At 50.7% G+C, this 24,423-nt stretch overlaps 1 protein-coding gene across 1 annotated transcript in view; it reads right to left on the bottom strand.

Annotated features, from left to right (window-relative positions):
- Positions 1-23,405, bottom strand: part of Ephb1 (EPH receptor B1) — a 451,676-nt gene extending 428,271 nt beyond the window's left edge. Inside the window, exon 1 of the mRNA XM_052187529.1 lies at positions 23,023-23,405. Coding sequence (XP_052043489.1) covers positions 23,023-23,080 — 58 coding nt within the window. The 5' untranslated portion in view covers positions 23,081-23,405. The remainder of the gene's footprint in view (positions 1-23,022) is intronic.
- Positions 23,406-24,423: the final 1,018 nt, after the last annotated feature.

Here is a 24,423-nt window from a genome sequence, read left to right as displayed (position 1 = left end):
CTCTAGATCATGTTGCATCTGGAGCACAGAGAAGCACTTGATGAGATGACAGACCAGATGGAGATCTGTGGGCCAGGACAAGTACAAATTGATGGATTCGGAACTGGCAGAATAGTGGTACCCAAAGAGGGGCCACCAGAAGCAGCCTCTCCCTCGGGATATCACAAGCTCTGCCTTTTTGGCATCATTATCAAGGCTTAAATAAAACCATGCAAGCGCTGCTTACCCAATCTCAACTACTGAAATGCTTGGCCAAAACCAACCAGCTGAAATGGACAGTTTAGCACGGTAAGGTTCAAAGCCATCCCATATCAGAGCTACAGTAGATCTGTCGACTGGCAAACAAGACTGCCAGGCATTCGGGCATGATAAGCACCCATTCCCAACGTCACCAGTCTGCCTTCATTTGAGGCAGACTCCCAACAGGCAGACCTGTCCTGGACATCTCTTCCTGCTTATGTCTACCCTCAGTCACATGCCAGATCTGTGGCCGCCAACGTTGCACCTGTCTAGTCTTGACTTACATGACAAATTCCCTTGATTGCTTGCATAACCTCTGTTTATTGAGTATAACAAATCACCCCCCCAACACACTAAATTTAGTGGCTTGAGACGATAATGTTTTATTATCTCTGAAAATTCTGCAGGTTGGATGGACTCAGCTGGGCAGCTCTCACTTGGGCAACTCAGGAGGGGGCAGTCAGACGCTGGCAGGGCCTGTGGCTATGTGAAGCCTCCGCTAAGCTCAAAGCCAACATGGCTCACTTACATGGCTGGCACCGGCTAGGCAAGGCTGTCACCTGGGGCTGTCAACTGAAGCATCTACAGACGTCGCTCTGCATGGCACAGGCGAGGTTTCCAGATCATGCTCAAACTAGAGTCTCCAGAGATGAAAGTGGAAACCAAGTGAGGAACATGTTCTAACTTTAGAAGTTATCGATATCTTGGCCACATGTTACCCACCAGGCCAGTTATTGGGACACTCCAGATACAAAATGAAAGGAAATTGGGCTCCATTCTGTCTAGGTCACATTACAGAGAGCGTGCTGCATGGGAATGCTGCTTTAGCTGTCTCTGAGGGACCTGACAGACCACAGATTTAATAACATGGAACAATGATGAAGAAGATTCCAACGGGAAAGAGCACAGTCATCGGTGTCACCTGCAATGTGCCACCTCCCAGAATCTTCAGACCTAGATCCTTTAAACTCTCCGTACACCAAAGGCCACCATCCCCAGATGACTGCCCCCATCTACCTTCTGCCCTATACTCTCCTTCCCACGTCTCCTGAACTTTTGATTCTCAACTGGCCCTGCCTCTTTCTCATCTCCATTATGACCTTCATGTCTACAGGAATTAGTAGCCCCACTTTATTGGACACACAGGAAGCCACCCAGCACTTCATCACTTGCGAGAGCCAGGATTCAAAAAGATAGAAGTGTGAACCCTTCTGTGACCATTCAAAAAAACTCACAGGGAAGTCTTATTTGTTTTTATTGTCTTGTAGGTCTGCAAAGGGCAGTCGCTCACAAAGCCCATCTTCCGGGTGGCAGTGTGCTCTCTCTGTGGCCTGCAGAAGGCAGGAAGAAGCCAACTGGAGACCTTCATCATTTAATAGATCACATTTTAAATCCCCCACCTTGGCTCTCTGTGTCTCTCCTTCTTGATACTCCATCATTGCAAGCATCTCTTTATAATGCCATGGCCTTTTGCCATGGAAATGGATGCTATCACAGACACCTGACTGGGAGCGGTAAAATGTCCTTGTGTTAACAGAGCATTTCAGCATGGATCCCCGTGTCTATGAAGCTAAATGACAGTCACACTAGTTTCCTGAATGTCCCTTGAGTACTGTATCATAGGACCAATAAACTGTCTTGGGCCCAGAAGAGTTCTGTCATGATCTTGGCCAAGCTGGGCCTTAGCTTTCCCATAGGCAAAATGGAGATGATAATGTTTAGTTCATAATGTTCTTGTGAGGGGCACACAAATATTTTCTCTCTGGTAGAGCCCGAGACCAAGATCTATGCTCAACAGGGAGGCCTCCCTCCTCCTGGACTCCCGGAACCTAAAGAGACCATGTGGCCCACTCCAGTAAGCAGGAAACTCCAGGAGGCATTTAGGAATGCCAAGGAGAGCTGGAAATCCTGGGCTACTAAGAGGACCTTGGTGGCATCAGTCCTGCCACACGGTGATGTCCCCTTCTCTTCCATCCATCTCTGTTCTCATCCTCCACATCTGGGGTCTACCATGTAGCCTAGGGAGAGCTCTCTGAATTGACTCTTTTCCATGAAGAGACAAGTATATCTCTGCTCCAATCCAAACGCTCTTCAAAACAACTTTTAATCCAAAGCAATTGAGAAGCTACAGGTCCAGGGGAAATTAGAGGGGTGGGGTAGGGGAAGGGGTAGGGGAAGGGCAGGGGTGCTTTAACCCCTGCCTTGAGGGTCTTCAATGAGGAAGGTAAGCGGTCCTAGTTCAGTTGGCTATGGCTGCTTCCTGGAGCCTAGATCTGAGGCAAGGGCGCAGGTGTTGATGGGAAATCAGCAGAGCATGACCCTCCCCCCAGCGTGGGCTTTCCTATATTTCAGCCCATCTACAGCAACAATCTGCGACTCCAACCCCTCTGAATCACCCCAGCACTTCTGAGAAGGACACAAACTTCCTGCCAGGTAACTGGGCATCAATTCCTTAAGAGCAAGAGCAGGCTATTTTAAAATTGAAAGGCCTCTGCTATAACTTAGATCTGTGTCTCTGCTGAATGAGGCAAGATGGAAACAGAAAACATTTTGGAGAGAGAGCGAATCTCTCAGAGGAGAGGCTGGAGTGGTCCAGTCCTGCTTACAAATGGCACAGGATTATTCTCTGCCACTTTAAATGTCACACTGAATAAAATCACAGGCATTCCTGGAAAGTGTGCAGTCAACATCCTAGCCTGAGGGAGTAAACCCCTTTGCAAATGAAAGGAAGGAAGAATATGTCCATATTGCTCAGTGCCCACCACCACTCCACACACTCCACTAACTTTGGTCAGCTCACCACACCAACAAGAGTTGATCATGGAAATTGGAAGAGACGGGCGACCCAGGCATCATGGGTATGAGGAGTCTACACTGTACCTACTGTGTTATGTTATTCCTCATGCATAGAAACGCAGAGAATAGTCTGGAGCCTACAGGATAGTGATGTGGTGTATAGGGAGCGAGGCTGAGTTAGCACTCACTCATGGCACCACAGAAGGCAACCTGAGCCTACAGTGTAGATGGCACATGGTAGATGAAGATCAAAAACCACAGGCCACAAAAGCTGGCTTCCACGCAGGAGGGTAAAGTCAAAGTGCGGTGTTGCTAGCTGAGGTAAGGGGACCCCCTACCTCAATCCCACCACCCCCTATTTTAACAGCGCCATCTACTTTCCATATTCAGCCAGCGTTCTGGACACAACAGTCTAGGAACGGCCTCTCTGTTGCTGACCCACTTGGTGGGTAGGACCAAGCCCTGGCTTCCTCACCTGCTTTGCCTACCACTGTACCAAACCCAGGTTAGAGAAAGCCTGGGTCCTGGTCCATGGCAAACAGCTGCCCCAGAGTCCCACGGTTTCCATTACCAGGCACACTGACGCTGGCAAGGGAGCTTTCCCACCCAAGAATCTACAAACCAGACTTCCACCACCACAGCCCAGAAGTAGTCCTCCTTTACACAGGAAAAGACACTTCCTTAGTCTCTCCAGGTCTTCAGCCTGCTGGATGAGGGTAATGCAGGAGCTGACCTTCCAGCCCTTCTCCCCAGCCCTTCGCGAGTAACCTGGACTGCATCTTCAGTCCTTCTGAGTTTCCAGTTCTACAATCCATCCTGAAAACCTTGAGACCTTTCTTGCCGCTGTCATCCTGGTAAACTTTTTAGCAAGCAAAGGAATAAACACACAGTCTCTCAGGAACAACCTGCCCAATACAAATTTTCTCTTTCATGAAGCTCATCTGATTTCTGTTGTTGTTGTTGTTAAGCCAAAGTGGGAATGGAGGTGTAAATTCTGAGTCAGGAGGAAGCTCCAAACTTTCCAGGAAAAGAGGAGGCTGCTGAGGCTGATGGGGACATTCTCAGGCATCTCAGATAAGCATAAATAAATAAACCACAGCAGTAGAGAACTTGCAGTTGCAGAGCCACCTGGGTGCCAGCCTTTCTGGTTGCTCATCTTTGTGTGGACTAATTTGAATATATTTTTGCCTGCGATCAAAGGGCCCAGCTTCCATCCCTGAATTGTAACCTCTAAGCATATCTTGTCCTATTCCTGGCATAAAAGCAGTCAGTTTCTGGTCCAAAGGGACAGTCTTTAAATGGTGGAAGGAAAGAGAGGAAGAGAGGATGGAGGGGAGGAGGGAGGGAAGGAGGAAGGGAAGAGGGAGGAGAAAAGGGAGGAAAGGATAAGGGAGGGGAGAAATGGAAGGAAGGAAGGAAGGGAGGGAGGGAGAGAGGGAGGGAGGGAGGGAGGAAGAATGGAAGGAAGGAGAGAAGGGAGGAGGGATGGGAGGAAGGAGGGGAGGGAGGAGGAATGGAAAGGAGAAGGGAAGGGAGGAAGGAGGGAAGGAGGGAAGGAGGGAGGGACAGAAGAAAGGAGGGAAGGAAGGAGGGAAGAGAGGAGGGAATAAGGAAAGAGGGAAGGGAGGAGGTAGGAAGGTTAGGAAGGAGGGAGGAGAAAGGGAAGGATAGATATGGGTGCTTCACATATGCATGCACTAAATTAATTAGTAATGGGGACATGCCACTCTCACAGAAGAAATCCTGTCCAACCAAGGTATCCTATCCATAGACAGAGGGAGGACCTGGGACCGGCCTTCCCAGAGGAGGCAGCTGGCATTCTGTCCAACTTGAAAAGCAACACAGAAGAAACGACAGTCATAGCAGTCAGCAGGAGGGTAAGTTGAGGCACTAATTCAATGCTATGCAGTCTGTATGAGGCCCACAGGGACCTGAACTCAGATCTGCCTGACTCCCACACCCTGCCAAAATATGTGAGAAGAGACACCCTGTTCTATCCAATGAGGAAGCAAGAGAGGAAAATCTCGGCAGCAGGAGTGGGACTCGGATCTCAGGAGCTCGGGCTGGGACTCCTTCTGAACTTACATAACCTTCCTGCGTCTCCACTCCCACCTCATCCCCTGTGCACTGAACGGATGCGACCCCAGCACCAGCGGATCAGAGTGGTAGGCTATGCCACTCACTCTGCTACACCACAGACAGGAGTTTTAACTTTGGGAACTATTCATAAAAAATTGGGAAACAGCAAAATGTCCCGAGGTCAAAGCTGATGCATGACCCCATCAAAAAAAGAAAAGGGAAAAAAAAAGTCCCTGGCATCCAAATAGCAGAATAAAAATAGCTACATCAAACAGCTGTGCCAACCTTCTCATCGTGTCGGGGGAATATAAATTGGTTTAGCCTTTTTGGAGGGCAGCTGGCAACATCCATCAGACTTTTAAACAAGCCAAGCTTTTCCTTAAACTTTCTATTTTAAAATGATATCGATCACACAGGAAAGTTACAAGGCCCATTCTCCAAATACCTTCTACCCCCCTTATTCCACCAATTTCCAACATTATTTCCACATTTGTTTGCCCATTCTTCCTCCCTCTACATACTTCAACAAATATATCATAACATATATGTATTTAGCATTGTGTACATTATATATTATATTATATTATATTATATTATATTATATTATATTATATTATATTATATTATATTTATTATATTATATTATACACACATTAATTTTCATTCTTGACTCCCCGAAGAGTACAGCCAAGAGCCTGAGGGCACCATGGCCTTCTGCTGATTAATTCTTGAATATTTCTTTCTAAAGACAAAGGATATCCTCATATCTGGCTTCATCTGAGGGACCTTGCTCTCAATGAATAGGTAGAGAGCATTGAGGATTCTAGACATCCACCTTGGCCTCCACAGATATGTGTGTGTGCATTCATGTGCACAACTATATGATACACATATGAAAGTAAGAAAACAAAAATAAATAAGTGACTTTCAGGCAGCAGAGGCTTCCGTTGCACTCAGAGGCCAAGTGGACACAGCCTCAGCCACACTGATGTATGTGTGCTGAAAAGGGCCCAGGTAGCCATGCAGTCCTCGATGCTATCCAGAAGACCTGTGTATCCCTACCATGTGTCCTCTCCTCTATGACTGCCATGATCACCAACCATCATGCAAGTATCAGACATGGATGAAGCCTCTGCACTGCTGAGACTGTAGAACCCTGGGTCCATCTTGTAAAGTTCAGAAGCGAGACCTAGATGAAACCATAGCTCAGATGCTCTGCAAGCCAGAACGGCCGGAAGTACCCAGAATTCCAAGAGTCCAAGAGGACGGTGTTGAGTAGCCTGGAACATCCAATGCCCTGTCAAGTGGGCTCACTGGTGAGAGAGAGCGGGAGAATACCTGGGGATGCTTCCAGTGCATCTTCTGTCCTCCCTTCGTAGGACACGCTGCAAAGAGGAGTCCATTAAAAGAAAACCTCAAGGGGCAGGAAACATGGTTCAGTCAACAAAGTGTCTGCAGCACAAGCATGAACAGCTGAGCCTAGATCCTTGACATTTATGTAAAGAGCCTGGAGTGTTCACGCATGTCTGTAACTCTTGCACTGGGAGTGGAGAGAGGGAAACGGTCAGATCTGTCATAGGGTTCATTGGCCAGCTAGTCTAGGCATTTGGTGGACTCTGGGTTCAAGGAGAGATCCTGTCTTAAAAATGTAAGGTGGAGAGTAATAGAGGGGGATTCCTAATGTCAACCTCCAACCTCCACTCTTATCTGTGTGCACGTGTGTGTTTGCATGCGTGCGTGCGAAGGAAGGAAGGAAGGGAGGAAGGAAGGAAGGAAGGAAGGAAGGAAGGAAGGAAGGAAGGAAGGAAGGAAGGAAGGAAGGAAAGGAAGCCGCACAGCTGAAACAAGAGCTAGAGAAGAAATCTGTGTTTTCCAGCTGCCTTCCGCATCCACACCATGCAGGTGAAGCAATTCCTGCAGTGTGCCTGTCTCACATACCCAGGTATACAGTAGAGGAGAGGGTTGAACTGGGGGTGGCATGTGACACTCCCATAAGCAGAGAAACACAATCCCAGGCAATCTGCATTATGGACTCCTGCTGAGGGTCACACAGTCCCAGGACAGAAGCCCACTTCCTAAATCCTGACTGCACCCCCGATCTAGCTATGAGCCTCTTTCCTTATAACTGACAAGCTGTCTTCGTAGAGAAAACAGCCCAGTTCACCCTCACTCCTAAGAACGACACCCAGAAGGTACAGTGTATAGTCTTCTAGAGACAATATATGGCTTCCTGAGTACACAGGGCGATGCGGCTTGTCAGGCAACGGGTGGGTGGAGTCGTTCTGACGCTTACAAACAGTCATCCATGTTGGAAAGGTTCTCGTATCACGATCTAGTGAGCACAAGCAAAAGATGTGCACATCCATTTCATCCGACAATGTCTGTGAATAGTGAGAAGCGCACTGAAACCCCATCATCAGCCATTAGGGAAATGAGAATAGAAATCAACAATGTCGCACCACCATACGCCCACCAGAACCACTACATTTCGAAAGATTGACAATACCAGTTGTTTGGGAGGATGAGGAACAACCGGGAGTCTCACACACCGCCCGCCCGTGTACACACAATGGCACAGTCACTGTGGGACACGGATTGACAGCCTTTGACGAAGGTAAACATACATTTGCCGATGTAAGCAGCGTTTCTGCCTTTCAGTATTTATCCAAGAGAAATGAACACGTATTTTTCATTCTGTGTCTCATAGACATGTGCTTGTTTGCCATAGCTTTGCTGATAAACACCTTAAAAACTAGAAGTTAGAAACAAAAGTCTAAATGATAAGTCAGTTTAGATTTACTTCTGCAATGGAATAGTACTCAGCAATAAAAAAGGACAGATATGGCCACACAGAAGATGCTCCTTATTTGCTAAGTGAAAGAAGCCACAGAGAGCAGCCTGTTGCATGCGTATCTGGAAAAAGCAAAACAACAGAGAAACCAGATCAGTGGTTGACAGAGGCCAAGGATAGGGAGAAGAAAGTGGTAATGAAGGGAAAAAAAGGTCACTATGGGTGTGTTCAAATTGTGTTTGTGTGGTGTTGATGTTGACCTCCATGTGTTGAGAGTCCTGTGGACTCAAATGGTACAGTGATAAGTTCATCGTCTGGGAATTGTATCTCAAGAAAGCGTATGTTCTCAAAGACTTGACCTGGACTCAAGAAGCTACCCTTGCTAGCTTGGAGTCAGGGCTGATTTTCTGCATGTTCAGGCCAGCATCTGCCCTGACCGTGGGTTCCCACAGCTTGAGCCTCTGAGTTAGCCCATGCCCCGCTCTTCTCTGGGCTTTGGTACCTCTCCAACAGCTAAAGGACTAATTAGTACCTGTCTGGCAGAGACCTCCTGAGCCAGTTACACCTGGCTCCACACCAAGGGATAGGCAAAGAAATGGTTTACAGCCTGCTCTAACTCAGCGGAAGACAGGCTAAGCTACCACCAGGCCCACTTCTTTAGACAGCACATTCTCCACAGGGAAGGATCCCGATTCTCCATCAGGAAGGAAAGGAAAAGCAGCTTGAATTATAGAATGGTTCTTGGCCTGCCAAAGGCCTTGGTGTGGGAACTGATATCCTGACTATCTGTGGCATAACGTTTCCCAGCATGCAACATAAGAAAAACAGCTTCAAGGGATCAGAAGGAAGGGGGTAAAAAAGTCAAACAGAGCAAGGCTGAGGAACACTGGTTTATGTGCAGGAATCATATAATGGAAAACAGTGATGCACAGTCCCAGCCCAGATGGTAAGCATTCCCTCATGGGGTATCCACTGAGACAACGAGTTACCAGTGTCCACATGGCGAGACAGGAACCGGAAACGCAGTGTGATGTGAAAGAATTACAGCTGCGCAGGCTCTCTAGAGCCTTCCTCACAGGACAGAGAGCCAGCTCCTCACCCTCCCTCAGTTTAGCACCAACATGAGTTTATCTGGTCTCAGGGCTAGTGCTGTCCACCTGAGGAGTCCAGAGTCACCTGAGGGACAGACCTCTGAGCACGCCCACAGGGACTATCTTCATTACATTCATTGGAGTGGGAAGAGCCACCCACAGTGTGTAGCCCCATTCCTGGTTGACATGGCAGACCTTAGAGCTGAGCAGCTGTATGTAGTCACTGCTCTCTGCCTTTTACCGAGGGCACACTGTGACCAGATGTTTCAAGTTTCCACCTGCCCTGTCTTCCTCATCATGGTGAACCATATTGTCAACTGTGAGCTGAAAGAAACCCTCCCTTCCTTAGGTTCCTTTTGTAAGAGTATTTTGTTCCAGCGACAGAAGTGTAACTAAGACACCTGGCATCAGCTCCTTACTAAGCCAGGACTGCATGTGTACAAAGAAGGCTCCAAGCGGGCCAGCACACTTGGTGTCCACAGAGGGACTAACAGAAGCCCTCCCAAGCTGCCATCGCCCCTGCGGCATCTCCCCTCCCTAGCGTTGCACCTCTCTGTCCTTGTCTGGAGCCGGTTGTTGCAGAGGCACACACAGCATGTCCATTCGTTGTTTCCAATGGGTGTTAAGTAATGAAGACAACTTCCAAATGAGAAGAAACTAAGTGCTGGAGCCGAGGCCCTGCACTGTCAGGCTCAGCCGAGCCAGCGTCTCCTCAGAACACTCGCTACACTCACTTTGTGCCTGATACATTATGACAAAGCCGTAATTGTTCTTTCAGTCTTTCCCCGATATTTCATAACAACGTGAAGTGGGAGTCGCAGAGGTCAGCCGGGCTGGAGAACAAGCGATGTTCTTATTGTCCCTTTCTGAATGGTGGCTTCCATTTTCCAGGCTGCTCCATGCCTGTGAGTCTCAGCAGCCAGGCCTGGTGCTGCCTAAAAGAAGCTGCAGCACCTACTCAGGGCAGAATGTCCTAATTTGCTAAATGGTCTTGGGCCACCGTCTAGCCACATCAGCTGCATAAAGACATTCATATGCAAGCCGGTGAGCATACGCACTGGAATGTACACACACATAGGCAGACACAGGCACATGAACACATATGCATATACACTTGTATATACATTACACATGCACACACACACACACACACACACTCTTCTCCCAAGCAACCCACTCCAAACCTTTGAAGGGAAACAACGGCAACCGTCAAGTCCACAAGAATCAGGTAACAATAGCACTCCTGTCTGGTAGATGACAAAGAAACCCTAGGTCTTTCTGTGAAGAGTGTCTCAAACCTAGGCTAAAACCTGATTCTGGGAGACAGGGAGATGAACTAGTGGATCAAAGAGCTTGCTGTGCAAGTATGAGGACCTGAGCTCAAATCCCTAGGACAGATGTAAAAATCTTAGTATAGCTGTTGAACACAACGTTAATCCCAATGCTTTGGGGCAGGGTATGGAAACAGAAGGACTGTCATGGCAGGATAGTCAGCCTAGCTGCAGGATCGTGAGAGAGGCCAGAGTGGAGAGCGATAGAGTGGGAGACCCCACATCATCCTCTGACCTCCCCATGCATACACAGATTCATGCAGCTGCATGAATACGGGTACACGTATCACACACAGTACCTCTCAACCCCCACCCTACCTTCATCCCCCACTATACCCCCACCCCCGACTCCCAGACTCTATTTTGAATTTATTCTGATAGGGCTCCACAGTTGGCAAGTGGAGTATCTGTGAGGGTAAAGTAAGAACTTGGTAGCAGCATCCAAAACCCAAGGAGACTTCCTCAGGCTTGTTCCAGGAACAAACCACACCTCTTGAGTCTCAGTTAACAGATCTATATAATGGACTCAATTCCTGTCTACTCATAGACAAGATTCTCTTCCTGTAGAGATAATGGAGAACAGACGTCTTCAGGAACCAGTAGATTATCTGGGTGTACAAGTTGTATAGGACTTTGCGTGTTCAGGTGACACCCATGAGATGCTCTGGGGAAATGCTCCTGGAGTCTGACTGGGGCTCTGTTGGAGAACTTGGGTACCAGGAAAGAGCAGTGGCAGGGAGCATCTGGGTATTTGATGCCTAGGGCATGATAGTTGCTAAGAAACCATTGAGATGCAAATAAGTTGGTAAGTACTTTGCAGCCAGATCCCAGAATAGGGAAGGGAGGGGGAGCTAGTCAGGTGAGTGAAAGGAAATGTAGGAAAAGAACTTTCTCCTGATTGGGGAAGGAACCACTGGTTTTCTGTGGAGCTGCAGCATTGTGCCACTGAGTTAAAAAAAAAAAAAACACAACAACAAAACCAAAACAAAACAAAACCAAAAACCCTATTCGTTTCCACTTGCCTGGGAGTAGAGCAAAGTTAGAGCCTAGAGCAGGGAACCTGGAAAGTTCAGAGTCTCTCCTGCTGAGCTCTAGGCAGACTTTAAATACTTCTTTTGCCCTTGAGAAAGTGTTACTTAAGTTACTTACATGTGGAGGACATGGCCTGAACTGTGTGTACAAGTGCTTCCTTTCTGTTCAAGTAGGAGGACCTGAGTGAACTCCAGTCCCCAGCACCCACGCTTTCACAAAGGCATGGCTATGTACATACAGACAGGAGGGCTGCTGGGACTCGAACCTGGATCCGGATTCAGCTGGGGATTCTGTCTCCGTGGAATAAGGTGGACTGTAATGGGGCAGGGCACCCACTATCCTCAACTGGCCTCTGAATTCACACAGGTGCACACAGTCACCACCACCACCACCCAAACACACATACATGCATACACAAACACACACAGAGAGAGATACACACAGATACACACACAAACGCACACACACAGAGGCTGGGAGGTTGCCAAAGACACTAAAGACCTGCCATCTTGTACAAGCTTGAGAACTTATGCTGAAAACCGTGACTCAGTACTGAAGCCTGGGTGTAGCTAACCCGTGATTGGCAGTGGCTGGAAAGAGGAAAAAGATCACCTCACTGACCTACATGGGTGCCTTCCCTTCTTTCTTGTTTCCCACTGGGCATTCGGCTTCCATGTGAGGTTAAGTTTAGGTGCTCCAATGTCTACACAGGGACCCAGGGTGTCACAGTATGAAGGAAGCCAAGGCTCAGGCCACTGCTTTGACGAAGAGCTCCACTGTAAGAACTCTTCCTTCTGACAGGAAAAGCAGTCACCAGAGCCTTAAAACCACTTTGCCTTCAGCCCAAGGCCAATGTACTCTATCTCCTCACCCCTGAGTCTGGTCGTGTCTGAGAACAGAGGGAGCATCCTGACCAGGACAGAAGCTGCCCGCCTGGCTGCCCTGCCTCCAGCCTTCCATTCATGGGTGGTTACATCCTGTCACTTTCTACTTCCTTAGCTCTCACCGGGTCTCTAGTGAGGCTATCTGAGTCCTAGCCTCTGCTTTCTGGCCTCCACATCACACCCTTTCCCTGACTGTGCACGTGATGGTTCTTCCTTCATTACTCAGTCAACCAGGAACACAGAACTAACTGGTATGGTAAATGGCCACCAGTCTTACCTTCATTTCTGCTTCCACTAGCAACTGTATGCCGACATTTTTGTGAGGAACTTGCCCTTTTGTACCTCAAGTTAAGCAACTGAGGTGAGTCGGAGATAATTTCCCCACCCAAACTAGCCCTGGGTCATGTGACCTAAGCCTGGCCAATGATAGTATTTCATCCTCCTGTGACAAAGTCTGGTTCACTGAGAGGCTCAGGACTTAGAGAGGCCAAGGGGACAAAAATCAGGGTGCCTCAGAGGGTGAGAGGTTGAGAATTGATATTTCTATTGACAGTTCAAAAGGCCATGAGTTTGAGACTGCCAATGGCCACCCATGTGACCACCACACAGGGCAGAGGATGGAGTCAAGAGGAATGACTGCACTTTTTCTCTGTTAGCTCCACCATATCCATAAAGGACCAACCTCCACGGCCTGAGTCAAGCAGACGCTAATGTCCTCGTAGGGCGAGCATGCCTTCATGCACGTGTGCTGTGTGTGCCAGAGAGCATTGGGTGCCTTGCTACACAGCTCTCCTCTTTTATCTTTGAGACAGGATCGCTCACTGAACCTGCAGCTCACTTACTGGCAAGATGAGCAGGCCAGCAACACCCGAGGGTCCATCTGTCTGCACCCCTCCAGCATGGGGTACAGATGCGCTGCTGCACCTGGCTTTCCCACAGCACTGGGGATTTGAACTCGGGTCCCTGTTCTTGTACTGCAAGCACTTTACCAAGTGAGATGTCTCCCCATTGAGCCCCTGCCTTCTTGTTGAGTTCATCTGATATGAGATGCTGGCAAGAGACGGAGGAAAGGAAGAAATGAACAAAGACAGCCTCAACCCTATTCTGTGCAGTCTGGGCAACAGCTCCATTCTTCCCTGTGTCTGACCCTTCTCAGGAAGCTCCCTCCATGGAGCACTCTGGCCACATTCTGAGAGCCCTGGGGTACATAGCGACTTGGCACTGCTGCGATCTGACTCCATCCCCATCCTCACTGGTCCCTTAACTCTCTGCACTTTCTATAAAGAGTTTCCTAAGTTAGCCCTTCAGTGGTACTGTTTGTCAGCATCAGGACCCGGGCTTACACAGACAGAAACTAAGGAACAAAGGCAGACCGAGGAAGAAAGGGTCAGAGACAGCATGTTGTCCCCGAGAACAGTCATGATTTCAGTCTCAAATGATCTAGCAGTGATCTATTCTGTTTTTTTCTCCAGCCTGAGTTAAGCATCTGTCACTACAAACAAAACATATGGCTGGCAGGTAAAGCCTGAAGCCTTTGGTGGAAAACTCTGGTTGTCCACCTTTGTGAGAAAAAGGATGAAAACCACCTGGACTTCTCATTCTACCTCATACAATGCCCTGTCCCTCCTCTGAGAAAACCCATTCCCCAACACACATGGGGACACATGAACAGGTTTCTTCTACTCCCCCACACACATGCAGTCTCTCTCTCTCTCTCTCACACACACACACACACACACACACAGGCACTCTCTCTCACACACATGCACTCTCTCTTTTACACACACACACACACACTTCTTCCTCAACCCTTTCCGGTCTGAAGCATGTCCTTGTCATCATCCCCCCAGTGACAGATGTGGAACCATCCACTCATCCACCTGCATGGCTCCAATGTCCTTTCAAAAGCAGCCTGTAGTTTCCGAGCCTCTGTCTCCCCCACCAGTCTGCTATTTAGTGAGCTCTTCGAAGGAAAGGCTGTGTTCTTTATCTCTGTGGATTTGGTTCTCAGTATAGCAATTCTCAAATAGATGCTCAACAAAAGTGCTCTAGGTGAGCACGGACTGCCGGGCAAAGGTTTGTCCTGCATCTTACACCTTAGCTGCCCCTTACAGAATCTGGACTCTATAATCTGGGAGTGGCTCAGCCCTTAGGTGATACTAAGAGATGAGGCTGCTTCACCTGCTGTGTAAAACATCTTCCATCTTGGTTCAGGTGGACCAGACATAACTCCAGTCAAATCGAAACTTATCTCCCATGCATAGCATTCCAGGCTTGCTATGGCTACCCTTCAAACAGAAAGCAAGTCTCCTGCCTCCAACCTTAGGTTTCCCAACCCTGTTCTCAGCACTCACAGCCACATCCCATCTGTTCTCTTTATATCTGTCCTGGAATCATGCTGTTCAGCTTTCTGGTGACCATCTATGCCCCAGTAGCCAGCCCACTCCTGAAGATGGAGCACCCCGGACTCTGTACACCATGGGAGGTTAGCAAATGTTTGTGAAACGTTACATGAATGAAACACAGCATCCCCTCCACCACCCCAGCCTTGTCCTGCATGGCTATTTCTTTTCTGCTATTTTTTTAGGGTTTCTGGTTATCACTTGTCACATGATCAACCCAAACCCAGTGTCTTTAAGTAATGGCGGCATTTATTTTGCTCCTGAACCTGCAATTCAGACAAGGCTCTTGAAGAATACCTGCCCCCTTTCCACCCAGGGAAAGCAGAGGTGGCTCAAAAGATGGTGTGGTAACCACCTGAAGGCTCACTTGTGACCAGCATCGGAAGCTGGTCATGGACGGGAACGTGAGCTAGGATGTGCACAGGATATCCCCGTGACCTCCCCCGCCACCTGAGTTTCTTTGACAATATGGCAGCTCAGATAAGAGAGGGAGGGAGAAGAGGGGGGGAGGGAAAGACAGCTTGCTCTTTATGGTCTTTTAGGACCACAGCATGTGGATACAATATCCATGATTCAGCTTTAAACATTCCTTTTCTTTCTGTGATCAGACCCTGGGGGCAAGGAATGCTCACAAGTAGAGAGGTCCACTGGGGTGAACCCCAAACTTAGTTTGGGGCTGACAAAGTTCAGCGGGGAAACTCAACAAATCCATCTGAAACCGCAGAGGTAACACTACAACACAGGGTCTTCTCAGTCCTCCTCCAAACTTAGTGGATTTTCTGGTGACACTGACACCTCATTCTTTCCCTCCAAGCTGACCGACCACCCCTATTTATTTCTGTAGTGCGCTCATCTTCAAAGGGGTGGAGACACCCCGGAGGGACTTCCAGTCCCATGAAGATCACAGCAGATATCCAGGAGCAAAGTTCAGGGGCAGAAGTGGATATGAGAACACATGGGACCCCCTCCCTCTCCCCCGGCTCGCCTCCCAGCTCCAAACACCCCTGGCATCAATGGGAGAGGCAGAGGCTCCTATCTATGCTGCTGTGCTGGAGACACAGCACAAGGAAAACAGAGGACAGTCAACCACAGTGCCCAGCGGTGAGTCACAGATAAGGCAAACTCTCTGCTACTACTGCCCAACTTCCTGCTGGGTCCTATCCACAGCCATGGCCCTCAGAGGGCAAGCTACTGCCCAAACACTGAGGAGCTGAGAAAGTTCCCATATCCAGTGCTGAGGTTGGCCCAGTGTCTTCCTCTGCAGCTGGCCAGAGGAAAGGGAGTAGTTGGTCAATCAGGAAACAGCAGGGCCCAGGCTGACAGGTAGAGCAGGGCTCCAGGGAAGATTCAGGGACACCCATATGCCTCCAGCCCTGTTTCTAGCAGTAAGACCATGGACAGAGACCCAGATCTGCATGGTACCCTGATCACTCCACCCCACCCTTTACACACACACACACACACACACACACACACACACACACCCCACTCTGACTACTTCCTCAGCAGCAAGAATAGGCACAGATTCCACTCTGCAAGCATTCGAGCTCTGAACCCAACGAGTACAACACCCAGCAGAGGTGAAAGAAAGCAATCTGTGACCCCAGAAGCAAGGGGAGGCTCTTAGGAGTCTGCAAATGAGAGTCCACACACCCCGAGGTTGCCCTCCGGTTCGCAGAGCAGCTGAGACAGCTCTACACAATGAGAAGAGAGCCAAGATCAGACACAGAAAGAATGGCCACCTGGGACTTTGAATGACACCAGGCGGGACAAGGCATAAAAGGTCCATTCCATGGTCTAGAAGCAAAAGCTCCCAATTTTAATCCACACAAAAGCAGCGATTTGTAGCAAGGGTGCTGAGCTGAGAGTTTGATAAACCAGTCTGGATCTTAGCTGCGGGGACAGTGAAGGCCCACGCAGGCCTCTGCTCCCTCACCTGTACCCAGAACAGATGCCCAGCAAGCCACTGAAGGCATGTGCATCCGTGCATAGGGTGACCGTTCCACGAGTGGGTGGGGGCACAGTCCAGTTCTGGTGCTGGCAGTACCCCAGGTGGTTCCTAGACAGCCTATCCCTGCCTACATCTTGTCTCCTGTTCTGCTTCTCCTGTGTTGAGATGGCAGAGGGGACACACCTGCTGCATGCTTCTGCAGCCCCTGAAGCAGACCATGGAGAGTCTGACTTTCCAGCACAGAGAACCTGTAAGCTGGTGTTAGGGTCCCTCTCCCCTCACCTGCCCACCCCCCTCCGGACCACCCATCTCTGTCCATTTCTCTGCTCATTATCACCTCCACCGGGAGGTGGAGAGGCAGAGCAAGGAGGTTAAATTCAAATCATTCATTTTGTCACTTGCTTCCAGAAAGCAGGAGGGGAGAGACAAGAGGCACAGGGCCTCAGGTGCGGGCTGTGGGCAGAAATGAGTCCCAGTAATTCTCAGGAAGTCTCCCGGATGTTTTCACGTTGGCCCAGTTCTGCCACAGAGCACGCTGGGGGAGCCTTCTAGGAGAGGCCTCCTTAAGCAGCTGTTAATGGTGTTGTCTGCAGCTGCAGAGATTTCTCCTGACCTGAGGAAACATCTGTACTGGGGACAGAGAGAGGTGGGGCCTGCTCCCCATCCCGCCCCCAGCCCCTTTGCTCCTTGGGCAGGTATGTGCAGGTTGCCCTAGTTGCCAGCAGGGTTATTAGAGTGTGGCGAAGATCGCCCCCTGATCTTCAGCCTGGGGTATCTTTCCAGAGCTAACACTCCATCCACACTTGCTAGAAAGCAAGAGGGCAGGCAGGTGAGGAGGATGCTTTGGGAGCGGAACACTAAGGCAGAACGAAGCGTACCTGTGAGGGTGCGTGAACGCAAGGGCAGCTGGCTTAGCTCTTCTATGGGGTTCCTGAGACAGCGGAGTGTGCCTGGTTCTCCAGAGAATATTAACTGAGGGGGAACCCACCCTGAACGTGAGTGGCACTGTGGGCTGAGGGCACTGACCTGAAGAAAGGAGAAGGGAGGAGAGAGGAGGAGGCTAGCCCAGCGCCAGAGTTCTCCCTCTCTCTGCTTTCTCTCTTCCTCCATTGTGATACGGACTGCTCCACAAGCCTTCCCCTAAAGGTGACTGAGTCCTCTCAAACCATGAGAAAATTAAATGTCCCCTGCTCTGTTCTGGCTGCTTTTTTGTCACCATGTCACAGAAAGTAACACAGGACCCATTTGCTAGGCTGGGGTGGAGATGAAACTCATTAAAGAAATCAGAGACAAAGGCATCTCATGTCACTAAAAGGCACCTGGCACACAATTCTACATGGTGCTAGTGGGGACCATGATATTACGTTGCCTGCACTGCCTGCATATGCCTAAACTGCTCGTCGACGGCAGTGGCGGCTGCGGCTGCGGCAGCGGCGGAGGCGACGGGAATTCCTACAGCACAGTCTGCCCCCATAAGAGTGCTGGGCCAAGTCCTTCTTAATGCTCACCAAAGCTTCTTGATGTTCACCTCAACTTAACGTTGAGGAAACTGAGTCACAGGAAGGGGGAGTGTGGTTGTGCATCTGACTGACTCCTGGGCATTGGTTCCAGTGAAAAACAGATTTCCATACATCAAGGATCCATCCACTGTCTTCTGTGTCTCCCTGGAATATCCGTCCTTTACAGTTTAACCTTCAGAGAGGTGGCCAACAAGCCAGCATGATGGTCCTAAAACACCCGGGATTTTCTTTTTTTGATGGTGCAGATGTCCTGAGCCAGCCACTTAGGCAGTGCCCCTTTCAGTACCAGTGTGATTGAACGCTTCAAACCCAGGGGCTCCACCTATAGCTGCAACCGAAATGGAATCTGCAGACAGAGCAGGGGCATTTCGCATGCAAAATTTTTCTTTTAAATATGAAATCTCTCCCAAGGCATTACTTTATTATTATAGTAATTTCCTCAGAAGGGCAGACATCCAATGTGCTGTTTCTCCACCATCTTCCGAGACAGGGAAACTTAATAGAAATATTCAGGTTCCTTAAGTGGCCAGTGTAGAAGAGGGAGAAATAGAGGGATCTTCTCCAAGGAGCACACTCCTGGGATCCAGGTGAAAGGTGTGCTCCAGACCTGTGGTGGCACGTGAAGGCCCAGGCCATCTCCTTCCAGACGTTGGTCTCGGTGTGTCCAGGAGAGAGGCAGGAGGGAGAAACATTGGTGAACTTTGTGGTGAGTGATTTTTTTATTGTCAGTGGGGAGTCATTTCTCTTCTCCAAGACCATGGAAACCTGGAAGCCCAATTGGTCGGTGAAGACCCCAACCGCCACCAGCCGAGCTGGCACCCGGCTCTTTTTACCTGTCAATGGAGGCCAAACTGGCTCCACATAAAGCCCAGGCTGGAGGCAGAATGAGGAATTGTGGGTAAGAACACAGACTCTACATCCTGACTGCCTGAGTTCAAATTCTGGCTCAAGCACTATCCAAGCAGGTATCTTTATTAAATATTAAGTATAACTGGTGCGTCTCAGACTTCTCTTCTGGAAAATGGGTCAGGGCTTGATAATAAAAGCATTGTAAAGACTGACAGAGGGCAAGTGTTCTCACCCGGCTATGTGTGTGAGTGCATGTGTGTATGCATGTACATGTGTGTGTGTGCATGTGAAGTGTGTGTGACGCACGCACGTCAGACTACTTCTCCCCAGAAAATCTACTGCGCCTTTCCCTCAATCATCAAGCACTTTGCTAAAACTGCCGATGCCCAAGTCATTCCAACTTGGTCAGCGCAGACTGAAGTGAAACCTCCCCCAAATTTTGGACTGCAGTCTAATGCGGACCTATTCTCCTGACAGTGTTTCCAGGGGGCACCTGCATCGGAATCTCCTAGGAAACCACAGAAAGTGCACTTGCTGAACTTGGAGCCAAGAGCCCTCTGCAAGCTGCCCAGGCACACACCGACTTCCAGACATCTCAGAAGCCCTGGCCGCAATGGCTGTCCCCTCTTAGGGGCTTCAAAATAGTCTCTCCCTCTTCCCTAGGCTACAATAGCATGGCTTTCTTGAGTCTCCATGTTCCACAGAACTCTTTCAGACCAGCTATAGATTTTTTTCCCTCAACTTAAAAATCATACATGTCTCTTTAATCACAGTCCTAGCTCTCTTCAACACAGTACAAAGTATGTACTCAGAATTCGTACCACTGATCCCAGCATCTATGGCTGGAATGGGTGGGCCCTAAATCCACTAAGTAGTGAAGGTACTGAGGGTGGGCGGCCTGGAGGAGAGTCTCCAAGTGACAGAGTTAGAGATAAAAAAGCCAGAGGCCATGCTCTGCCTTCTGGGTCCTGATTGGAATGAAAGGGCAAAGGTGTGGAGAAGTGGGTGTCTAGGGGGCGATCTCGTGTCCCAAAGCCCAGAGGACGTTAGCAGCTTTCATTGTCTGTCTGGATTCCCTCTGAAAGCCAACCAGGAAGCGAGCAAGCCTTTCACCTGCACTGTCTATATTCGCCTAACACCCCACAGAGCAGACTGGCTGGAAAGGGAGACAGGTAGAAGGGAAGGGGAGCGGTGTTCTCTTTCAGTCTCGTTTTCCCCATATAAGGACCAACCAGCTTCCTGTGTGATGGCACGTGAATTAGAGTCCCTCTACCCCCGTCCAGGCCCTGCCCTCAGGTAGAACAGGTAGTGTAGAGCCTGGAACACACCGATATTTCCCCTTCCGTCCCTCTCTCCCTTCTCTCTTTTCTGACCTTCCTTCCTCCACGCAGGCACAGGTCAGGTCACATAAGGGCCTGTCCTTCATCCACATCTCCCCATCTGGACCACGAGTCACAGACACTGTTCTTTTTGTACCTGCCCCAACTTAAACTGAGGACCTGCCTGGAATCCACCCCAGAGATCCTGGGAAGAAGACAAGACGCAGACGTGGCTGAAACCAAGGAGGAGGAGAACACTGCCTCCCCCAGAGCTGAGGTTGGGGAGGGCCCTGCTGTCTGTGTAGGCGCCTCATTGATCCACTCCTCTGAGAATTATTCTGTGCTCATCACAAACCAAATGAGGCTGGCCCCAACCCAGCCAGGCAGGCGGGAACGGCTCTGTGTGCTGAGAGGAGAAAAGGAACCTGCCTGTTGTCATTCGAGAAAAGGAGGGAGCGAACGGTGCGTTCTGCCCCTGTGCGCTGAGCAGGGACAAGACGATCCTTTAATATTCTGCTGAATGTGGTATTTCTTTTAACCCTTTCAGAGATTTTTTTTTCAATCTCCAGAATAAGGCTTTCCTGGCAAGCAAGGGGTAAAACCTCTCACTCCTATACTGAGAGAAGGGCCACAGCTCTAGAGCAGACCCTGCCAGCAAGCCTAGGGGACATGGCTGTCTACACCAGACTGGGCGTACACAATGACACCCATCAACAGCTCCCCCAGGAAGGCAAGGGGCTAGTCAGAGCGTGGGGGTAGGGGGTACAAGTGTTTCAGGGGGAATGTGTCCTGGTGCCTGATTTGTTCCCACGAATTGCTCTGCAAACTATTTCGCCTATGTATATATACGTTCCCTCCTCCATCTGTTGAGACTCGAAGCCAAACGCGCACTTCCTAAAGTGTACATCAGAGACGTTCCTTCGGCTCTCTGAGACCGAATCCCTGACCCTTCAGAGGTGCTAAGAGCAGTAGAGCAGACCAGCGCAGCCCCCAAGCTAAAGACTTGAAGGCATGCCGGCTCACACAGTCCTGTAGGCCACTCCACCTTGCAACTGTTCTCACCCGGCTTTGTTGTGGGTTGGTTTCTATCCTTTTCTATTTCGACTGCTTCTGCACGTGTCTCCCGATGAATCAACTGCAAGCCTACGCGGGGGTGCTGTCCACACTCCACACCAGTCTAAACCCTGAACATTCCAAAAGTCACACACACACACACACACACACACACACACACACACACACACGAAGATCAGCAACCTCGCAGGGCAGCAGGAGGTCAAGAGCGAACAAAAAGCCACCTTCAGGAAACAAGCGAGAGCTTTCTGTGCAGTAATTGCTGCTTCCTCGCTTCCCCATCTCCACGGAGACTGGGCAGCGGTAGTCTTTGCCACGGCTAAGACATCTTCCCTGCTATGATCGGGTGGGGCATGGGGGTGTGCCAGTTTCTCTTGGAAATCGGCAGTGCTTTCTGGGAGGGTTTGAGACGCTGGGCCAAGGTTGGTCTGGAGTTTTCACTAAGCGAGTCAGTTTCACCAAGGAACCTGCAATCGAGCCAGAGCCAGTTCTCAGATGGAAACACAGCAGGGATGAAACAGAGAGCTTGCACCCTTCCAAAAGGAATGTCTGTCCGGGCGGAGTCCACCTGGCCAGAGACATCCATCGGGAAGTGGAGCTTCCAGCAGGGGTGACGTGGCGGCCGTGCCTCACCCCAGAGTTGCTCTGTTCGAGATAAAACTCTAACTGCTCCTCTACTGAGATGAGTCCCTGGAGGTGGCGGGCGCCACGATTCCGCAGGGAAGGTTGGGGGCGGGGAAGGGGGCGGGAGGCGGGGAGGCGAGCAGGGATTTCCCACGGGATTCGCTGGAGCCCTGAGCGCCCGGGTTCCCGGGTGCGCCGAGTAAGGGGTCCGCTGAGCGGGCTTGGCTGGCCACCAGCGGGAGGCACAACCGCGCTGAGCCAGCAGGGATGGTGTCTTGACTTGTGGGCTCGCAGCCACATAGTCTCTTCTAACTGCCGGACGAGTTTAAGCAAGGCCAGCACTCATCCAAGCCCACTCCTGCTCCAAAGCTCAGAAGGCAAGAAAGGCGTCCGCCTCGCTCTTGCTGTCCCTGGAAGATTGCAACCCGGCAGCTTCTAGGGCTGATTTACCCCCCAGGGTGCGGTCAATGGATTTGGCCCCTTCTCGTTTGGCAGCCACTTGCTGGGGTACCAGTAGGAGCTTCTGTGATCCCCCAAGCAGCTCTTGCCTTCCGAGCCCAGAGTCCGGAAACCTCAGACTAGAAAAGGCAGACAGCAAGCTACCGCTCCTCAGCTAGCGCATCCAGGCCCGGGATAGAAAGAGCCGGAAGGTGCCGACTCTAGGAGCTCAGTGGCCAGAGGTATCGCTTCCCAGACCAGCTTCGCCCAGAACTAAGGAGCTTGCACCGCAATGCAGCGGGATCCAGGCTCTCTCTGCCGGAGATGTCCGGCGATCGTGCTATCTGGGAGCACCGGAGCACAGGAGCCTGGAGACTGCATGCGAACGAACCAGCTGTGGGCACCCAGAGTCCGCACAGGGCATGCCTGTGGTTACCGCCCCAGCCCGGTGCCCCATCTCTGCCCAGGCTCGGGAACATCCTCGCCCTCCGGCATCAGGATGCCCGACTACGCCGAGCAGCCAAAGGAGCCCTGCGAAGCGCGCGGCACCCAGGAACTGGCAGCCGGCAGCCACCAACTTGCTCCACGAAGGGTACGTTACCTTCCATCGCGGCCACTGCAGATGCCAAGAGGAACAGCAGCAGGCAATCCAGGGCCATCGCCGGCCAGCGGCCCCCAGGCCGAGCCCCAGCGGAGACGCGCCGCGTCCCAGGGCGCCGCTGCGCTCCCGGCGGGTGGCTTCTCCGTGTCCTTTCGCGCTCTGGCCGGGACCGGACTCCCCGGAGCGCGGCGTGGGCGTGGGCGGGAGTGTGCGCGCGTGGGGCGGTGCGGGCGCGCGTGGATGTGGGTGTGCATGTGTGTGTGTGTGTTTATGGGAGAGGTGGGTGTGTGCGTGCGTGTGTGAGAGAGGGTGAGGGAGAGCGAGCCTGGGAGAGCGCGCGAGAGCGTGTGCGTCCTGGTGTCACATTGCGAGCTACAGCAGAGCCTACGGGAGGACAGAGCGGGCCAGACTGACGGGGGAGGGAGCGGGATCCCCCACCATCAGCTCTCTCTCCACCCCTAACACCTCCTGTCCAATCAAGGAATCAAACCTGCAAAATTCCCTCATCCAATCAGGCGCGAGCACCTCCTTACACTGGCATTGTTAGTTTAAGAAAAACTTTTGCTTGCAAGGCTGTGTGGGAGGGTTGGGAAGGCGCTAGGAGGGGATCTTGCTCCCTCTCGTGGTAGTTTCTGAGAACTGCAGTCTCGCACGCTAGCTTTACCCAAGCTGGAAAGGAGGGGCTCGGCCAAGAAGTCAATTGAGGTCCCTTATATTTATAGACACCCCACAGCTACCCCCTGACTATTCCTATGCGGTATAGCGCCTCTCGATAGCATTTTACTAATCAATTTTGTTTATTTTTGAGTCTTGTCTGATTTCGTTCACTCAGAATCGCTGGGACCTTAGCGGTGTCTCATTCTTGGCACGCATCTGCGGAGTGAGTGAATGTGGTTTCAAGCCATCGTGGCCGTCTGCTGCTCAGGGGTAGTTAGGACACCTGGTGGGCTTCCTATCATATCCTCAGCTGCATATCTCCAGAAGTCTTCCCAGTGGGTCTCTGAGCATCCGCTGTAGGGCCTGCCCTCAGAAGACAAGCATGATGGGAAGCCCTGGAGTTACAGGGACTCCGGAAAGGGGTTAGCAGAAAGACTGACAACCTGGGCATACCAGGTATGGGGCCACAGGAAGACATCGATTTGAACCAGGCCTGGAGGTAGGTGGGGAGGACTGAGTTCTGCAACCCCAGGAAAACTAGGCTCCAGAATAGAAGCGCTTTCCCACGATCAGCTCTGATGTTAGTGGTCCATTTTGCTGTCTGGTGAGCAGGTCAGGCTGTTTCAGATGAGGCACTGGCCTTGAGGCCTGTCAGAAGTTGTGCAGTCCTCACCTCCTCCCTCGTCAGACTTCCCACAAGGTTAGGGACCCTCCTGGAAGGCTATGTGGGAGGGGCTTCAGCCC

Source organism: Apodemus sylvaticus, chromosome 7, assembly GCF_947179515.1.
Source record: "Apodemus sylvaticus chromosome 7, mApoSyl1.1, whole genome shotgun sequence".
Taxonomy (NCBI): Eukaryota; Metazoa; Chordata; class Mammalia; order Rodentia; family Muridae; genus Apodemus; species Apodemus sylvaticus.
Note: the sequence above shows the minus strand (reverse complement) of the source record. Positions and strands in the feature narration are given on the sequence as shown.